General features: G+C 50.8%; 1 protein-coding gene across 3 annotated transcripts in view; it reads left to right on the forward strand.

The window, feature by feature from the left end:
* The window catches only part of Itpk1 (inositol-tetrakisphosphate 1-kinase), a 137,442-nt gene that overhangs the window by 77,210 nt on the left and 45,771 nt on the right, over positions 1-14,461 (forward strand). For all 3 annotated transcript variants that reach the window (XM_038337609.1, XM_038337611.2, XM_038337610.1), the window contains one exon: positions 3,830-3,955. In XM_038337609.1, coding sequence (XP_038193537.1) covers positions 3,830-3,955 — 126 coding nt within the window. The remainder of the gene's footprint in view (positions 1-3,829; positions 3,956-14,461) is intronic.

Here is a 14,461-nt window from a genome sequence, read left to right on the forward strand (position 1 = left end):
CACATGGGCATAGGGAAGAGTTGCCCTGGGGAAGCAATGCAAAGTCGGGGGCAGTCCTGTGGGAATGGGTGACTGGAGGAAGCTATGAATTCTTCCTATTGGTTATGGTGAGCTGAGCCCCTTAGCCTTGGGCAGCACGTGGAAGAGTTAATTAACGGCATCCTCATTTTATGAACGGGGAAACTGAAGCACAGTGTAGTTTAGATGGCCATGGCTACCCAGAGATAATGGGGTTAGGTGGGCTTCCCGGCCTTGCTCACATCTCTGGCTGGTTCCAGGTGCTGGAACCTGGGATGGAGGCAGAGTGTCAGGACCCAGCTTGGTCACCAGGTAGGTAGGGCATGATTAAGTATTATTGTTTTGAAAGTCAGAGGTGACTGGAGGGCCACTGGGTTTTGCCAGCTTTGTCCCATATCCTGCCAGCCCCACTCTTCCTCCCTCGTGAACTTGACTGCCTTTGTCAGTGAGAGAAACAGTAGCCCTTTGTTCTCTCTGGATTCAGAACCCTGTGTGCTGCATGGAGCCGTGTCCAGTACAGCGAGACTTGGAAGTGGACACCCATGGTCAGGCCTTTCATTAAGATGTCCTAAACTCTCACAGAGAGGGACAGACAGATCACAGCCCTTCCAAGGAGAGAACAGGAAGTCTCTGGGAATGTTCTGGGTGCCAAGCAGTCAGAGAAACAGAATGGTGAACACACATCGAGTTCTTTATCTCAGAGTCCTGCCCTCACCCTGTCTAGGAGACTGGGCTTTGGCTTTACCATTTTCTGAAGCATCCCTCTCCTGCAGTCACTCCCGTGGGGGTCCTCTGTGATGCACTCTCTCCTTTGCAGCATCCCCTCTGCTGTGTTCTGGTTTCAGGAGCCCTTCACTCCCACCATACACTGTGCAGGTCTCCTCTCGGGGCAGAGATATTCAGGAGATACTGAGGCTTCTGTGAGTGTCTTTCTGGACAACATCCCTTGAGAATGATGGTAGCTTCTCTTAGACAACTCAGAGATGCTCCTTCAAGGCCAGCTATGGCAGCACACACTTGTTACCCTGACACTCAGAAGGGAGAATCAGGAGGATGCCTGCAAGTTCAAGACTAGCGTGAGCTATTAAAAAAAGAAAAGATAGCTGGGTGTCAAGGCTCTGGAGACAGCAGCATGAAGATCTCTGTGAGTTCAAGGCCATCTTGGTCTACATAGAGAGTTCCAGAACAGCCAGGGCTACATAGAAAAACCCTGGGAAGAGGGGGAGTTGGAGGGGGGAGATGCCATGGCAGGAGGCAGGCTGGCCATGCTGCAGAGTGGAGCCACACCAGGCCTGATGTGTGTCCCAAGTTGCTGTTCTCGTGAAACGGCTTTACTGGCATAAAAATGCTTGGAAAATACACAAAGGAAGGTGGCTGGCTTCCAGACTCAACTGTTTACCTTTTGCAGAGCAGCCAGGAACACAGGGAGCTTATTTTCCAAACAGCCCCTGGTTGTCAGGTCTACAGCCCTCAGGCGGATGCCCACCTCCTTCCCCAAGCCTCAGGGGGGTCCCTGACTTTTCTCTGGCTGGTTTCTGCTCCTGCAAACTCCAGTGGCCCAAGAGCCATCCCTAACCTCTAGAACAACAATAATTAACATAAGCACGCCCTATGCAGTAAGCAGTTTAGGCTCTGACGCTATGTCCGCTTCCCCAGTACATTCCAGGGAGGACTGGAGATGTGAACAGCAGCATGACAGATCTGTCTGAACTTGGGTATTGGGTATTGTGCCTGCTGTCACTCTTGGGATCTCTCTTCATAATTGTCATGGTCTGTTTGTGGTGCCTGACACAGTGGAACCCAGCAGGCATGGCTGTAGTTCCTTGGGTACCTCTTCTTGTTCTGGTAGCTTCTCTACTTCCCTTCAGATCCTGTTGGCGTTGGATGAGAATGTAGTGTGGGATCAGCATATAGAACCAGAGAGGCCCTTTCAGTTTCCTCAGAGGAAACTGAGGTCGAGGGGCCGACACTGGCATTTCTGCTGGGCCTCAGTCTGCTCCCAGCTACACGATGTGGTTGGTCCTTTTGTCTCCCTAGGTTCTCGGTGTTCTGGTCCTGGGAGATAGGACTGTCATCCCCATCTTCTTGCCTTGCTGTGAGGTCTCAGAAGACACCCAGGAGGCAGAGTCAGGTGATCACCTTAAGTTTGAGACCAGCCAGACCCAATTTCAAATAACAACAAAAGACGCTTGGGCTGCATCCTTTCCGCTCCTCAGTCTGGTGTCTTGACTGTATTTGTTTTGTTTGGTATACAAGCTTGTCACCATGGGAGGGAAGCATGGTCCTTGATGATTTCTCATTGGGAGGTCTCTGGTACTTTTTTCCCCCTTAAAATAGGAGTGACCTTTTAACATCTGTCCTGGCAGACCATAAAAAAAAATGGAGCTAAGGACAGTAGGAAAGAGCTGGCACATTCTAAAGGCTTATCAGAAAAGTTAAAATATGGTTGTATCTGCAGCAGGTGTGAATGGGGCCTGAGAGGCCGACAAGACAGAATACATAGTATGAACAAGTGTGGGGAATTGTCACCACCCATAGGCAGCCAAAAATGTAACTGGAGCCACAGAGATAGGAAGATGGGGTGCGCAGGAATACCAGGATTGAAGGTGCCATGAGGCCCCGGTGCAGGGACCAGTGTCCTGACCTGCCTTCCTTCTCTCCCTCCTTCAGGGCCCCTAGCTGTGATTTTTGTTAATGGACAGCAGCTATGTGGTTGTGGCCTTTGAGATCATGACAGCAGGGGACAGAGTGGACAAGGAGCAGAGGATAAGGGTGGGCTGGGAGTTCAGATCAGTTGCCTCAGGTCTTACTTTGCATTCAAGCCGAACTCTCTCACCCAGATCCGAGGCACATTTTTTAAATTCTCTGCCCTCACTTGCTTTGTTCGTGGTATCCTTTCCCATAGTGGTTGGGAATAAAAGGAGACAGATATGTATGTCATTAGCGTGCCGTCTCCTCTGAATGACCGTTTGTAGCGGCTTTGTGTCACGAATGACGTGGGCACAGCCAGCCCTGAATCCTGGAGCTAGCTGCACTTGAGGCTGGGGAGTGAGTCAGGGCTGGCCTTCTCTGGCCTTGCAGAGGCCATGTTGGGGGTCAGCCAGGTGCCGGCGTCAACTTGCCTCCAGAGTCTGGCCTTGCAGGTGGTGGTGGCCGTGTGCTGGCGGCAGACATCTGGCGCATCAGGAAGCGCGTTGTCCGGCCGCCCTGGCTGTTGGCAGGTGCTCTTGACTTGGGGTCAGGTGATACTGAATATCAACTGGCCACTCGGGCTCTCTTGAGGCTTGATCTTCCCAGCCCTGTGCTCTTGAGAAAACAAACACATTCCTCAGCGGAGCAGGGCACGTAGTGCACAGCCGATCAAGGCAGCTCTGTACTCTGGCACCCCTCCGCTGTGGGTGACACAGCCCGGTCTCAGGGTGGAATGCAAGTGCCTGTGTTCTAAAGGCAGCAACTCCCACGCTTGCCAAGGACATCACTCTGCCATAGAGGGGAAGAACGTGTGCTTAGACGGAGTTTTGACTGACTGGTCATTTCTCTTTATCGCTCTGAGCTCTGGTTGCCCTAGTTGGTTTGGCCGTTGAGGTGTGTTTAATAAATGCTTTCTCTGTACAGCCAGGGTACAGAATCCCCTGCTCTTGTGTTTTCTGCCTTTGGGGGATCCTACGTATAAATATGGACCTGAGTAGTGGGGCCCATGAGCTCTTGTTCTGTCGGTCCAGTCACTTGCCCTCTGGGGTGCTACCGAGACCCAGGGGGTCCCAGATGTGGACTCAGGCACTGAAGCGCTTCTTATGTTTCCACCTTGCAGCTGAACCTCAGCCGGCCAATTGAGGAACAGGGCCCCCTGGACGTCATCATCCACAAGCTGACCGATGTCATCCTCGAGGCTGACCAGAACGACAGCCAGTCACTGGAACTGGTGCACAGATTCCAAGTGAGTGCAGGTGCTGATGCCTGGCTGTGGGGCCTGTGGGGGTTGGGGAAGGCCAGGCTGGCCGTGCAGCTTAGAGATGCGGTGGCGCCTGTAGAAATGGCTCTGCCCCGGCGAGCTGTGATTTCCTGGAGGAGTGCAGCTCTGCAGGCCGGACCCCAGGCTTGAGCGTAACCCAGGTTTGATGTCCTGTTCGTGGTCAGAGAGCTGCTGAGCCCAGATGAGGTTTCTGTGTCTTCAGGGCAAGTATACTCAGCACTGGCTGGTAACTCTATTTTGATCCCAGGATGGGACCCCTCTGTTGCACTTGGGGTCAAGGGTTCCTTAAAATCTTTGAACCTTGTCCTGCGTTTGTGGAAAAGCTCCCATATAATTTGATATTGTGTCTGCCTTGCTTGACATTTCTCATGGGCCTGAGGGGTGTTCCCTGCTCCCTACCTATTTCCCCAGCAGCTCCAGATCCTGACCCCTGCCTGCATGATCTGCCTGTCACCTTAGGGTTTCCATGTGGTGCTGCTGTTGCCGCCACTGCTGACTTGCCCTATGTGTCCTCTTTCCCCTGGCAGCCAGCTCAGGGGTCATGAAACAAAGTCATATTATCAGCAGAAATGCAGCTGAAATAGTGGCCGTTCTCGGGCCTCTCTAGGACACGGGGTGCTTGAACCAGCACTTTTCATCTGCAGCAATTGGAGGCAGGAGATCCTGTCCTCGGCCAGGACAAAGGGACTTTTGTCACACAGCAGTCACCCTGCTGACAGTGTTCCTCTCTGCCACGTGTTCAGGGTTGTTGGCCTCAGCCCCTGAGCATCTCAGGGCTCTCGCCTATTTCCTGGAGACCTCTTGCGGCTATTCCTTGCCTCCTGCGTGCATTCCAGGGGCGGCCGCAGTGAGGTAGGGATTGTCCCCACGGGCCTCTTTATAAAGTCCCTCTCATTTGCTGAGTTCCATCTTCCCATAGGCTGAGGCTGTGGCCATGGTCCTCCTCCACCTTGGGGAGCCTCAGTTTTCTTGTTTGTAAAATAGGTGCTTTCAGGGAGAGCAGCTGGGCAGTGACAGAAAGTGCTTCCGTGCTCATTCCTGGAGGGTGCTCGCCGCTGGTACGTGCTGTGCTTACTGCCTGGGTTTCTGCTGTGCAGTTACTTCTTCAGGCCCTTCTCTAGAGTGAGGCAAGGCAGGAAGGTTTGCCCTGACTGGCCCCCTCTCCGTGGCACGGACTTAGCCCCCATAGCAGCCAACCTGAGCTCATTTTATCTCTCCATCCCTCAGGGCAGGTCTCCTTGTCTGCTTTGTTTTATAACCAGGAAACTGAGGCTCAGAGGTGTGTGGGGTGTGGCAGGGGCAGGGCTCAGTATTGACTTTCTGAATCCTCCCCTCGTTCCCTGTGGGTGGCTTTTACACCACTCTCAGTGACCAGGTATTCATCTGCCGTCACCACCATCCTATAGGTGCTCTGGGCACTGAGTGAAGCAGCCACTATTGTCACCCCCCCCACACACACACACACTCATGCCTCCTGTCCTCTAGGAGGCCCCTAGTGGCTAATTCCTATTCCTAGATCCTTAGGCACTGGTTCACTGGGGAGACATCAGAGCCTGGGTAGCTGTGTAGACCCCTGAGGCTGAAATGTCTGCCAGTCCCACAGAGGACAGTGCTGGCACCTTGCAGGGACCCTGCCAAGCCTTGTCTGAGAACAGCAGGCCAGGTATAAGGAGAGCGACGATGACTTCAGCAGTAGATAGTCACTGCCACGCGGTGTGGGCTCTGCTGTGAACTACCCAGGTGTGACTGCCTCCAGGTGAGGAAAGGGGTGCAGATTGTGTCGTGTGGCACTCACTTTCTGTTGCTGTGGAGACACCACGACCAGAGTGACTTACAGAAGGGTTTATTTTAGCTTTCAGTTCCAGAGGGAGAGTCCGAGTCCGTAGTGCCAGGACATCACGGCAGTAGATGGCAGCCTAGCGGCAGGAGTAGGGAACTAAGAGCTCACACCCTCCACTCAGCTGTGAAGCAGGGGGTGAACTGGAAGTAGGTGAGGCGTTTCATTCTTGAAGCCCGCCTCCAGCTGCATCCTTCCTCCATCAAGTGCGTACCACCTAAACCTCCCCAGTGACACCACGTATTCATGTGCTTGAGACCACAGGGGACAGGTCCCTGCAGTTAGAAAGTGATTGGGTAGCATTGGAATCATGGCTGTGACCTTGCTGTCCCCCTACCCTGCCACTTCTCCAGAGACAAAGGAGAGGAAGGGCTCCATAGTTTAAGCACACGGAAGGTGGAGCCAGCCTCTAAATCCATGGGCCTTGTAACCCTGACTGTATACATTTGTCGTCATTAAGATGGCACCCTGGACCTAGAGAGGGGGCTCTGCGGTTAAGAGCACTGGCTGCTCTTCCAGAGGACCCAAGTTCACCCCAGCACACACATGGCAGCTCACAACTACTTGTGAATCTTGTTCCAAGAAAGACAAAAGAGCTCTTTCTGGTCTCCATGGACGTCAGGCACACATGTGGTACACAGACATGCATGCAGGCAAAACAGACATACGCAAGCTGCTGCTGATAATAAAGTTCTTTAAAACTAATAATAATAATGAGGAGAAGGAGGGGGAGGCACCATCTTCCTGGAGCAAGTGTGGCCCGAGTGCCTGTGATTGCCACAGTCATGTTCATTCCCATCAGTACCATTTTTCTGTAAAGGTATAGTCTGGTCAGTAGTTAGCCCCGTGATCCCTCAGGGCACTGACCCCTTCCCTGTACTCCAGACACACGAGAGCCCTCAGCCTAGGGCAGCTGCCAAAGCTGCCCTAGATGTAGGAAAGAACATTCTGGAGAACATGTACTTATGGAATGTCTCGGAGGGAGGGTCTTGGCTGTTTCCTGGAGCCTGCCATTTGCAGAGCACACACGTTGCTAACCCCTTGTCTAGGATGGGCATTTCTGGGTAAAATTCTTAGAGCAGTCTGTTTCAGCAAGAAGCCAGATATATGGTAAAGACCAGGATGGTCTTCCTGGGGAAGAGACCAGCTCTTTTTGAGAAAGCATCAGGCTGCATTCCTCAGAGGCCCCAGGAGGTTAGCAGGAGTGTATGGGGGGGGTGCGATGGGATGATAGGGACACAGTGACACCAGCCTAAAACAGATTGAGGGACTCAGGATGATGTCTGGGAATTAGGACTCTTGGGGCAGGGTGCTTGGAGCTGTCAGTACTGACCTGATCATCTCCTCGAGAGGCACAAGGTCAGAAGCCAAGCAACAGGGACCTGGGATTTGACATTTGACCTTGACCATGCCACAGCGTTCATTTCCAAACTCTTGTTTAATTTTATCTGTTGGACATTAGCAAGAAGGCATTGGCTTGGGACCCAGGAGGGGCAGGAATGTCATAATAGACATATTGATTTCAGGAACAAGAAGCAGCACCCAAAGCCCGGTGTGCAAAGAGACCCCTCCTGCACCTTAAGTGTATGTGCAACAGAGCCAAGTAATGGGGCCCTGCCCCAGTCAGGGCTCTGCCAAAAGGGTCCCGTCTGTATTCAGATCCCCAGGGAACCGTTGTGGAAAATAATGGGGTTTGGAGACGTTCCTGATAGCCCTAGAGCACAGTGTTCTGTGGATGCTGTTCCGAGCCTCTGGTCCTCAGGGGAGGGAGGTTTGTAACTATGACCAGCTCCCTCCTTGTGTCCAGGTAAGCAAGTGGGCGGGTGTAGGCCTGGTGCATTGGTTGCCATGGGAACCACTTCCAGTCAGTTTTCCTTTTGGATTAACCTCACAATGGAGGATCACTGGGATGAGTCAGTTGTTTTTCTGTTCCAAGGGTCATGTGGAACCTGCAGTCTGGCGCCTTTGCCTACTGCCTGAGACTTGGTTATCAGTGCACAGACATGGGCAAAGGTCCCCCAGGGCCCTCCTGGGCCAGTGGGGATGGGTGTGACTGGTACAGAGGGACCTTGGGGCCTCTTGTCTTGAGCAGCCTTCTGTCTTGTCACTTTTGATATCACCTTTCTAGTATGATTGCAATGGTACAAGCTGGTGGCCTTTGGGCTCCAGAATCTCTCTAGGTAGAGTATGCCAGTTGTCACCCACCAGGCATGTGGTTCTTTCGGGAGTAGTCCCTGATAAGGTTAAAGGGAGACCTGAATCCAAACTGATGTTTTCTCCCCATCATTTGTGTGTGTGTGTGTGTGTGTGTGTGTGTGTATGTGCTCATGTGTATGAGTTTGTGGGCATGTGTGTACATATACATACATCGTGATGTGGAGACTTTTTTTTGGATTCAGGGTCTCTCTTTGTCCTGGAACTTGCCAAGTAGGCTAGGCTGGCTGGTTAGCAAGCTCTAGGGATCTGTCTCGCCAACACTGAGATTTTAAGTATATGCTGCCATGCTTGGTTCTGTCTCTGTCTGTTTCTTTCTCTCTATGTCTGTCTGCTTCTCTCTGTGTGTGTCTCTCTGTCTCTCTCTGTCTGTCTCTGTCTCTCTCTCTCTGTCATCCTTGGGATTGAACTTAGGTTCTCATTCATTGTAAGGTGAGCATTTTACCAGTTCGCCTGACTCCTCAGCCCTTCCTCTCCATATTGATCATCTGGAAGGAGGTCAGTTGTCTCACTACATAGCTCTGGCTGTCCTGAAACTCACTATGTAGACAAAGCTGGCCTCGAGCTCAGCCATCTGCTTTTGTCTGCTTCCCAAATGCTAGGATTAAAGGTGTGCGCCACTTTGCCTGGCTCTGAACACGTTCTCTAAGGTCAACCTCATGTGGTCCTCCTAACTCTTCCTTGTTACACTAACTTTCTACAACAGCTGCTCAAACCTGACTCTTGTCTGCCCTGTGCGCAGGCATCTCCTATAGCCAAGATCCCCTTCCTGAGGGCCACCTTCCTCTCAATAGTAGATACAGCTCCTGTCCCAAGCCCTCCCCACCTTGGCCTTTACTCCCCACTATTTGGAAATTAATAATTCATCATCTGCTGTTGTCCCTCCTGGGGCCACCTGCTGCCAGGACCTTTGTTCTCACTACTGCCTTCTGTGTGTTTTGACAGTGTGTTAGGACCGTGGGGAGGGTCTAGCCTGGCGCTGGGTGGACCCTGTGGGTTAGTGGTAGGTGGAGTGCATAGCTCTGGTGGATGCGTAGGAGCAGGGAAGAAGGCCAGAGGTTTGTGAGGTAGGAGCTGCTGCCTGGCACATATGGAGGAGTGTGCCCCAGAGCCAGCAGGCTGGAGTGTAGGGTGGCAAGGCCAGAGCTCAAGAGGGTTTTGGGTCCAGGTTGGACTTTCTTATGCAGAGAGATTGGGAAGCATACGATAGTGATAATAAGGTCAGATTGATTGGCAGAGAGAGGCCTTGTTCAGGAGTTTTGCCAGTGCAAGGTGAACTTGGAGCAGGCAGGACACCAGGTAGTCACCAGAGCTTGGATGTCTGGGCTGAAGATGAACGTGTATGCTGGAGGCCCAGAAAGGCTCCATGCTCAGTCCCAAGTGTTCCCTCCCTCAGCTGCCAGGACAAGACAAAAGCTACACCTCCTGTGGGTCTTCAGTATATAAAGGGAGTCTGGGTCAAGAGCACTTTAATCACCCCAAGGATTCGGGGAGCAAATTTATTACCACCACCACCCCTAACCCCATATTGGTCCCTTGGTTCTCAGTCAGGTGAGAGCTGTTTATCACCTATAGGAACCTGGAGGTAGGCAGCAGGAAGCAGGTGCATCTGCACTCAGGCAGGCGGTACGGCTTGCATCTAAATGTTGAAATTGCCAACCTCTGGTGGCTGGCAGAGAGCATGGTGTTCAGAGCTCCTCCTACTAGCTGGCTGAAGCTCTCTTGGGTATTTGGGACTTCAGATGCTGGAGCAGTCCCGATTGATTATTGCAGGGAGATGTGTTCAGAGCTCCTCCTACTAGCTGGCTGAAGCTCTCTTGGGTATTTGGGACTTCAGATGCTGGAGCAGTCCCGATTGATTATTGCAGGGAGATGAGAAGGTGGCAAAGCTCATGCCTGCTCTCAGTAGGTTCTCCCTGCAGGCAAAGGACTGAGCTCAGCCCAGGACTCCTGATTTTTCAATACAGGGTTTCTCTGTGCAGCTTTGGAACCCGTCCTGGAACTCTCTCTGTAGACCAGGCTGGCCTCGAACTCACAGAGATCCACCTGCCTCTGCTTCCCAAGTGTTGGGGTTAAAGGAGTGTGCCATCACTGCCCAGCAGCCCAGGACTGTTGTTTCCCTTTAAAAATTAAAATAGCCCATAAGGCTTATGTTAGCATTAAACAAATCAATATATGCTCATGTGCTTAAAACAGTGCCTGGCCTGGGATGAGTGGTGTGTGTGTGTGTGTGTGTGTGTAGGCATCAGCCACTTACCACCTTCCTTGTTGGTGTCTGGTATGTAGCAATCCACACAGACCCTGTGGTGCCTTGGAACACTCAGCCATGCTTCTGGTAACACCATTACTACGGTGACAGCAGCCCTTTGCACCCAGCCTTAGCTGTGACCCCAGCCAACTTAAGAGTTCCCTATTGTAATTGGAGTCAACAAGGCAGTGATTATGAAAGTGTCTCTTAGTGGGAGGCACGCCTGTGAGGGGCCCTTGGAATTGGGGGCTAAGAGGAGGTGGTCAGAGGGACTTGGCTGTGGTCCCTGGCTCCGCCCCTCATCCATCAGCCCATGTGGATTCTGGTCATCCTGCCGGCCACATAGGGACCATGTGGGAGGGTACCTATGACAGTGACCTTGGATCAACCCTGTCTAGTTCCTAAGTGTGACTGACCTCTCAAGCCATAACTTAACCCACCCTTTCCCCTCAAGTACAGATGTAAGAGCACCGCAGGCATGGAGTTAAACCCAACAGCCTTCAGTACTGAGCAGCCACTAGCAGAGGGTCTGCGTCTTGCTGGGGAATGGAGGGGAAGGCCAGGGACAAAGGTTTCCTTGTTCTTGGCCTTCCAGCCCAATTAGGAAGCCAGCGTCTAAACACACAAGAAGTTGTGTAACGTCTTAAGTTGAGCTTCTGTTGCCTTGTATGTGGGCTTCTGGGGTCAGAGTCAGAGCTTGGGATCCAGTAAAGATTTTTGTATTGTCACAGAAGATCTACTGCAGAGGCTGCCTTTGGCTGGTCACAGACCATGTGGACACATTGTCTGGGTTCTGACTGTCTCTCACTAACTGTTCCTCATCTCAACCATTAAGATAATGGGATTAGTTATGCATTTTTCAGGCAAAAAAAAACAAAAGTCCGAGAAAGCTGTCACCTGCGCAGTGTCATTTAGCTTGGTTGTAGTGTACAAATATATGTATGTGTATATATACATAAATATACATATTTTTTAACATGTGCCTGAAGGGCTTACTTTGGACAATAGCCAGTGGATACCCCTTCTCTTTCCCACAGCTGGCTGCAGGGTCAGTGGCTCAGGGTCTCCTAGGAAACGATCATTTCATTGGATTGCTTCTGACCCAGCTGGTGCCATGAGCTGATGAAATATCGGCTGGCAGAATCCAAGGGACTCAAAGCTGGGCCCATCCCAGTCCCAGAGCAGCAAACTCGATACTGGGGTGGCGGTACTGGGGTGACCACAAGGCCAATCTCAAGATGATTGCAAGTCTGGGTCACAAGGCCAGTCCTCCCATGTTGGAAATGGCCACACAATCTGCCCATTGTTTATTTAGGTTGAACCAAGCAGTAGGGCCTGGGCACTGTTCTTCCTGCTGAGGGAGGGAACTCTATTTCATGCCTTCGTCTGGTAGTAGGTTACCCTGCCTACCCACCCCCACTCCCTGTACCCTGCCTACTGTGGGAAGAAGACCCAAGCCCTGCCACTTAACTGTCCAGGATCTGAACCCTGACATCTGAGAAGTTTAGGGTTAGGCTTGGGGTTAGGGTTATGGCGCATGCTGAATTTTAGAGATGTGTTTATTAGCGGAACATATTGGTAAGCACCCATCCCCTTAGCACCTGTGAGCTGGAGGCAGAAGAACCAGGAGTTCAAGGTCATTTTTAATGACGTAGTGACTTTGTGCCCAGATTGGATATAAGAGACTGTCTCAAGTCAAATGAACAAGCAAACAGGCAAACAAAAGATGTGTCTTAGTATGTTTTCTGTCACAGGGGTTACACACCTGTAGCCCTAATACTTGAGGGACTAAAGTAGGAAGATTGTGAGACACTGCCTCAAAAATTATCAAACAACACCACGAATTATTGCCTAGAGTTGTAAAAAGAGCGGTTGTACTTATTATTTTATAGTTTCTCAGCTGCAGTACCGTTGACAGCTTAAACTGAGTAATCTTTTGTTGTTGGGGCCTGTCCTATGCTAGCCAGGATGTTTAGTGACCTGTTTAGTGACTCTATCTATCAAACATAGATAGAGTGTACTGTATCTATACACTCTAGATACAGTAGTACCCTCAAACATTCCCTATTTTGAGGACCAACTATGCCTCCAGACACTGCCTTGGAGTTGTTGAGATGTGTCACCCTGCTTAGACGCCACGGTGCTCTTTAAAAAGATATTATTGTCATCTTTATGTCTAGATATGTGTCTGTGTGTGTGAGGGCATTGCCCACAAGGCCAGAAGTGGGCACTGGATTTCCTGTGCTGGAGTTGCTGCTGATTGTGAACTTCCTGGCATGGCTGCTGGGAACTGTATTTGGGTCCTCTGCAAGCTCTTAACTGCTGAGCATCCATCTCTCCAGCTCCCACTGTGATTCTTAGGAGATGGTCTCAACAACTCTGAGAGCTCTTTCGTGAGTGTGTATGCCAAAGCCCCAAGGGGTCTGCTCTCTGGGTTTGGGGATGGGCTCCTAGTCTTAAAGGACTTTGTCCTGTCTGTGGGCTTCTTTTCATGACCCTTTGGGGGCAGAGTGGTGCCCATCTCCATCCTCCTAGCTTATGTAGGGGTTCTATATGCTGGTTTGTATCTGTGCCACCCATGTGGGCTACAGTTGTCAAGCTAGAGTGGTTGGCTTCCCTGGACCTCATGTAATGAATAATATCAAGCCAAGTGTGACGCTGATTCTCTTGGGATGGACAGAAGGAAGAATGAGGCCGCCATCCTTTGAGGCCCCTCCCTGCATATCTATGTGGATGGTATCTACATCCCCAGAGTCAGGCATCCAGCCCCAGGTCTACCCTATTTGTCAATCTCTCCACTGATTTGTAGCATCAGTCATCAAATGACTACTGGAGTCATTCATTCATTCAGCAAGTCCTGCTGTATGCCAGGAATCAAAAAATATTGCAGAAACCACAATAAATTAGACAGACTGGGTAGATACAGCATATGCCTCATGGACTGAGCCAACATGCGTGCCTGTGTGTATGCATGTGTGTGTTCAGGAATGGTGCAAACAAAACATGTTAATAGAAGAAAAAGGAACATAGCTCCAGGTAGGGTAAGGACCGGGAGGAGGACAAGGCCTGTGATAACAGGGAGAGTCTTTGAAGACAGTGACACTGTGCAGGTCCTCTTTCTGATGACCTTGAGTTGACCACCAACTGCCATTTTTATCTTTGCAAGCCGTCCAAGGGAAAGAGGGAGCAGCACACTGCCGCTCCCCTTCCCTGCACACAGACTGTGGCAGGGATTGGTGACATGAGTAGGTGCACACTTGTTGACAGAGCAGTTCCCACCTCGGAGCTTGCCTGGGCCACTTGTCCAAAGCATGTGGCACTGGGGCCATTGTCTGCAGCACCACATGCCAGGTAAGAGTGTCTGGTGGCAACATCAGAGAAACGCAGATCAGAACAACTCTGAGATTCCATCTTATACCTGTCAGAATGACCAAGATCAAAAACACTGATGACAGCTTATGCTGGAGATGGTGTGGGGTAAAGGGACCACTTCTGCATTGCTGGTGGGAATGCAAGCTGGTACAACCCCTTTGGATGTCATTGTGGCGGTTTTTCCGAAAATTAGGAAACAACTTACCTCAAGACACAGCAGTACCACTCTTGGGTATATATCCAAAGGATGCTCAATCGTGCCACAAGGATATATGCTCAACTATGTTTATAGCAGCATTGTTTGTTATAGCCAGAACCTGGAAACAACGTACATGACCCTCAACCAAAGAATGGATAAAGAAAATGTGGAACGTTTACACAATGGCGTACTACTCAGCAGTAAAAAACAATGAAACAATGGCATCTTGAAATTTGCAGGCAAATGGTCTTTTTGCAGAAAAAACCCATATTGAGTGAGGTAAGCCAGACCCAGAAAGACAAATACAATATGTACTCACTCATAAAAGGCTTTTAGATATAAAGCAAGGAAAAACCAGCCTACAATCCCCCACAACCCCAGAGAACTTAGACAACAAGGAGGACCCTAAGAGAGACATACATAGATCTACATGGGAAGTAGAAAAAGACAAGATCTCCTGAGTAAATTGGGAGCATGTGGTCACCTAAGAGGGTAGGAGGGGAGAGAGGAAGAAGGAAGGGGAGCAGAGAAAATGTATAGTGCAATAAAAATTACAAAAAAAAAAAAAAAGAATGGCAACAAGAATGCCCCTGTTCTCGT

The sequence above is a fragment of the Arvicola amphibius genome, chromosome 7, assembly GCF_903992535.2.
Source record: "Arvicola amphibius chromosome 7, mArvAmp1.2, whole genome shotgun sequence".
NCBI lineage: Eukaryota > Metazoa > Chordata > Mammalia > Rodentia > Cricetidae > Arvicola > Arvicola amphibius.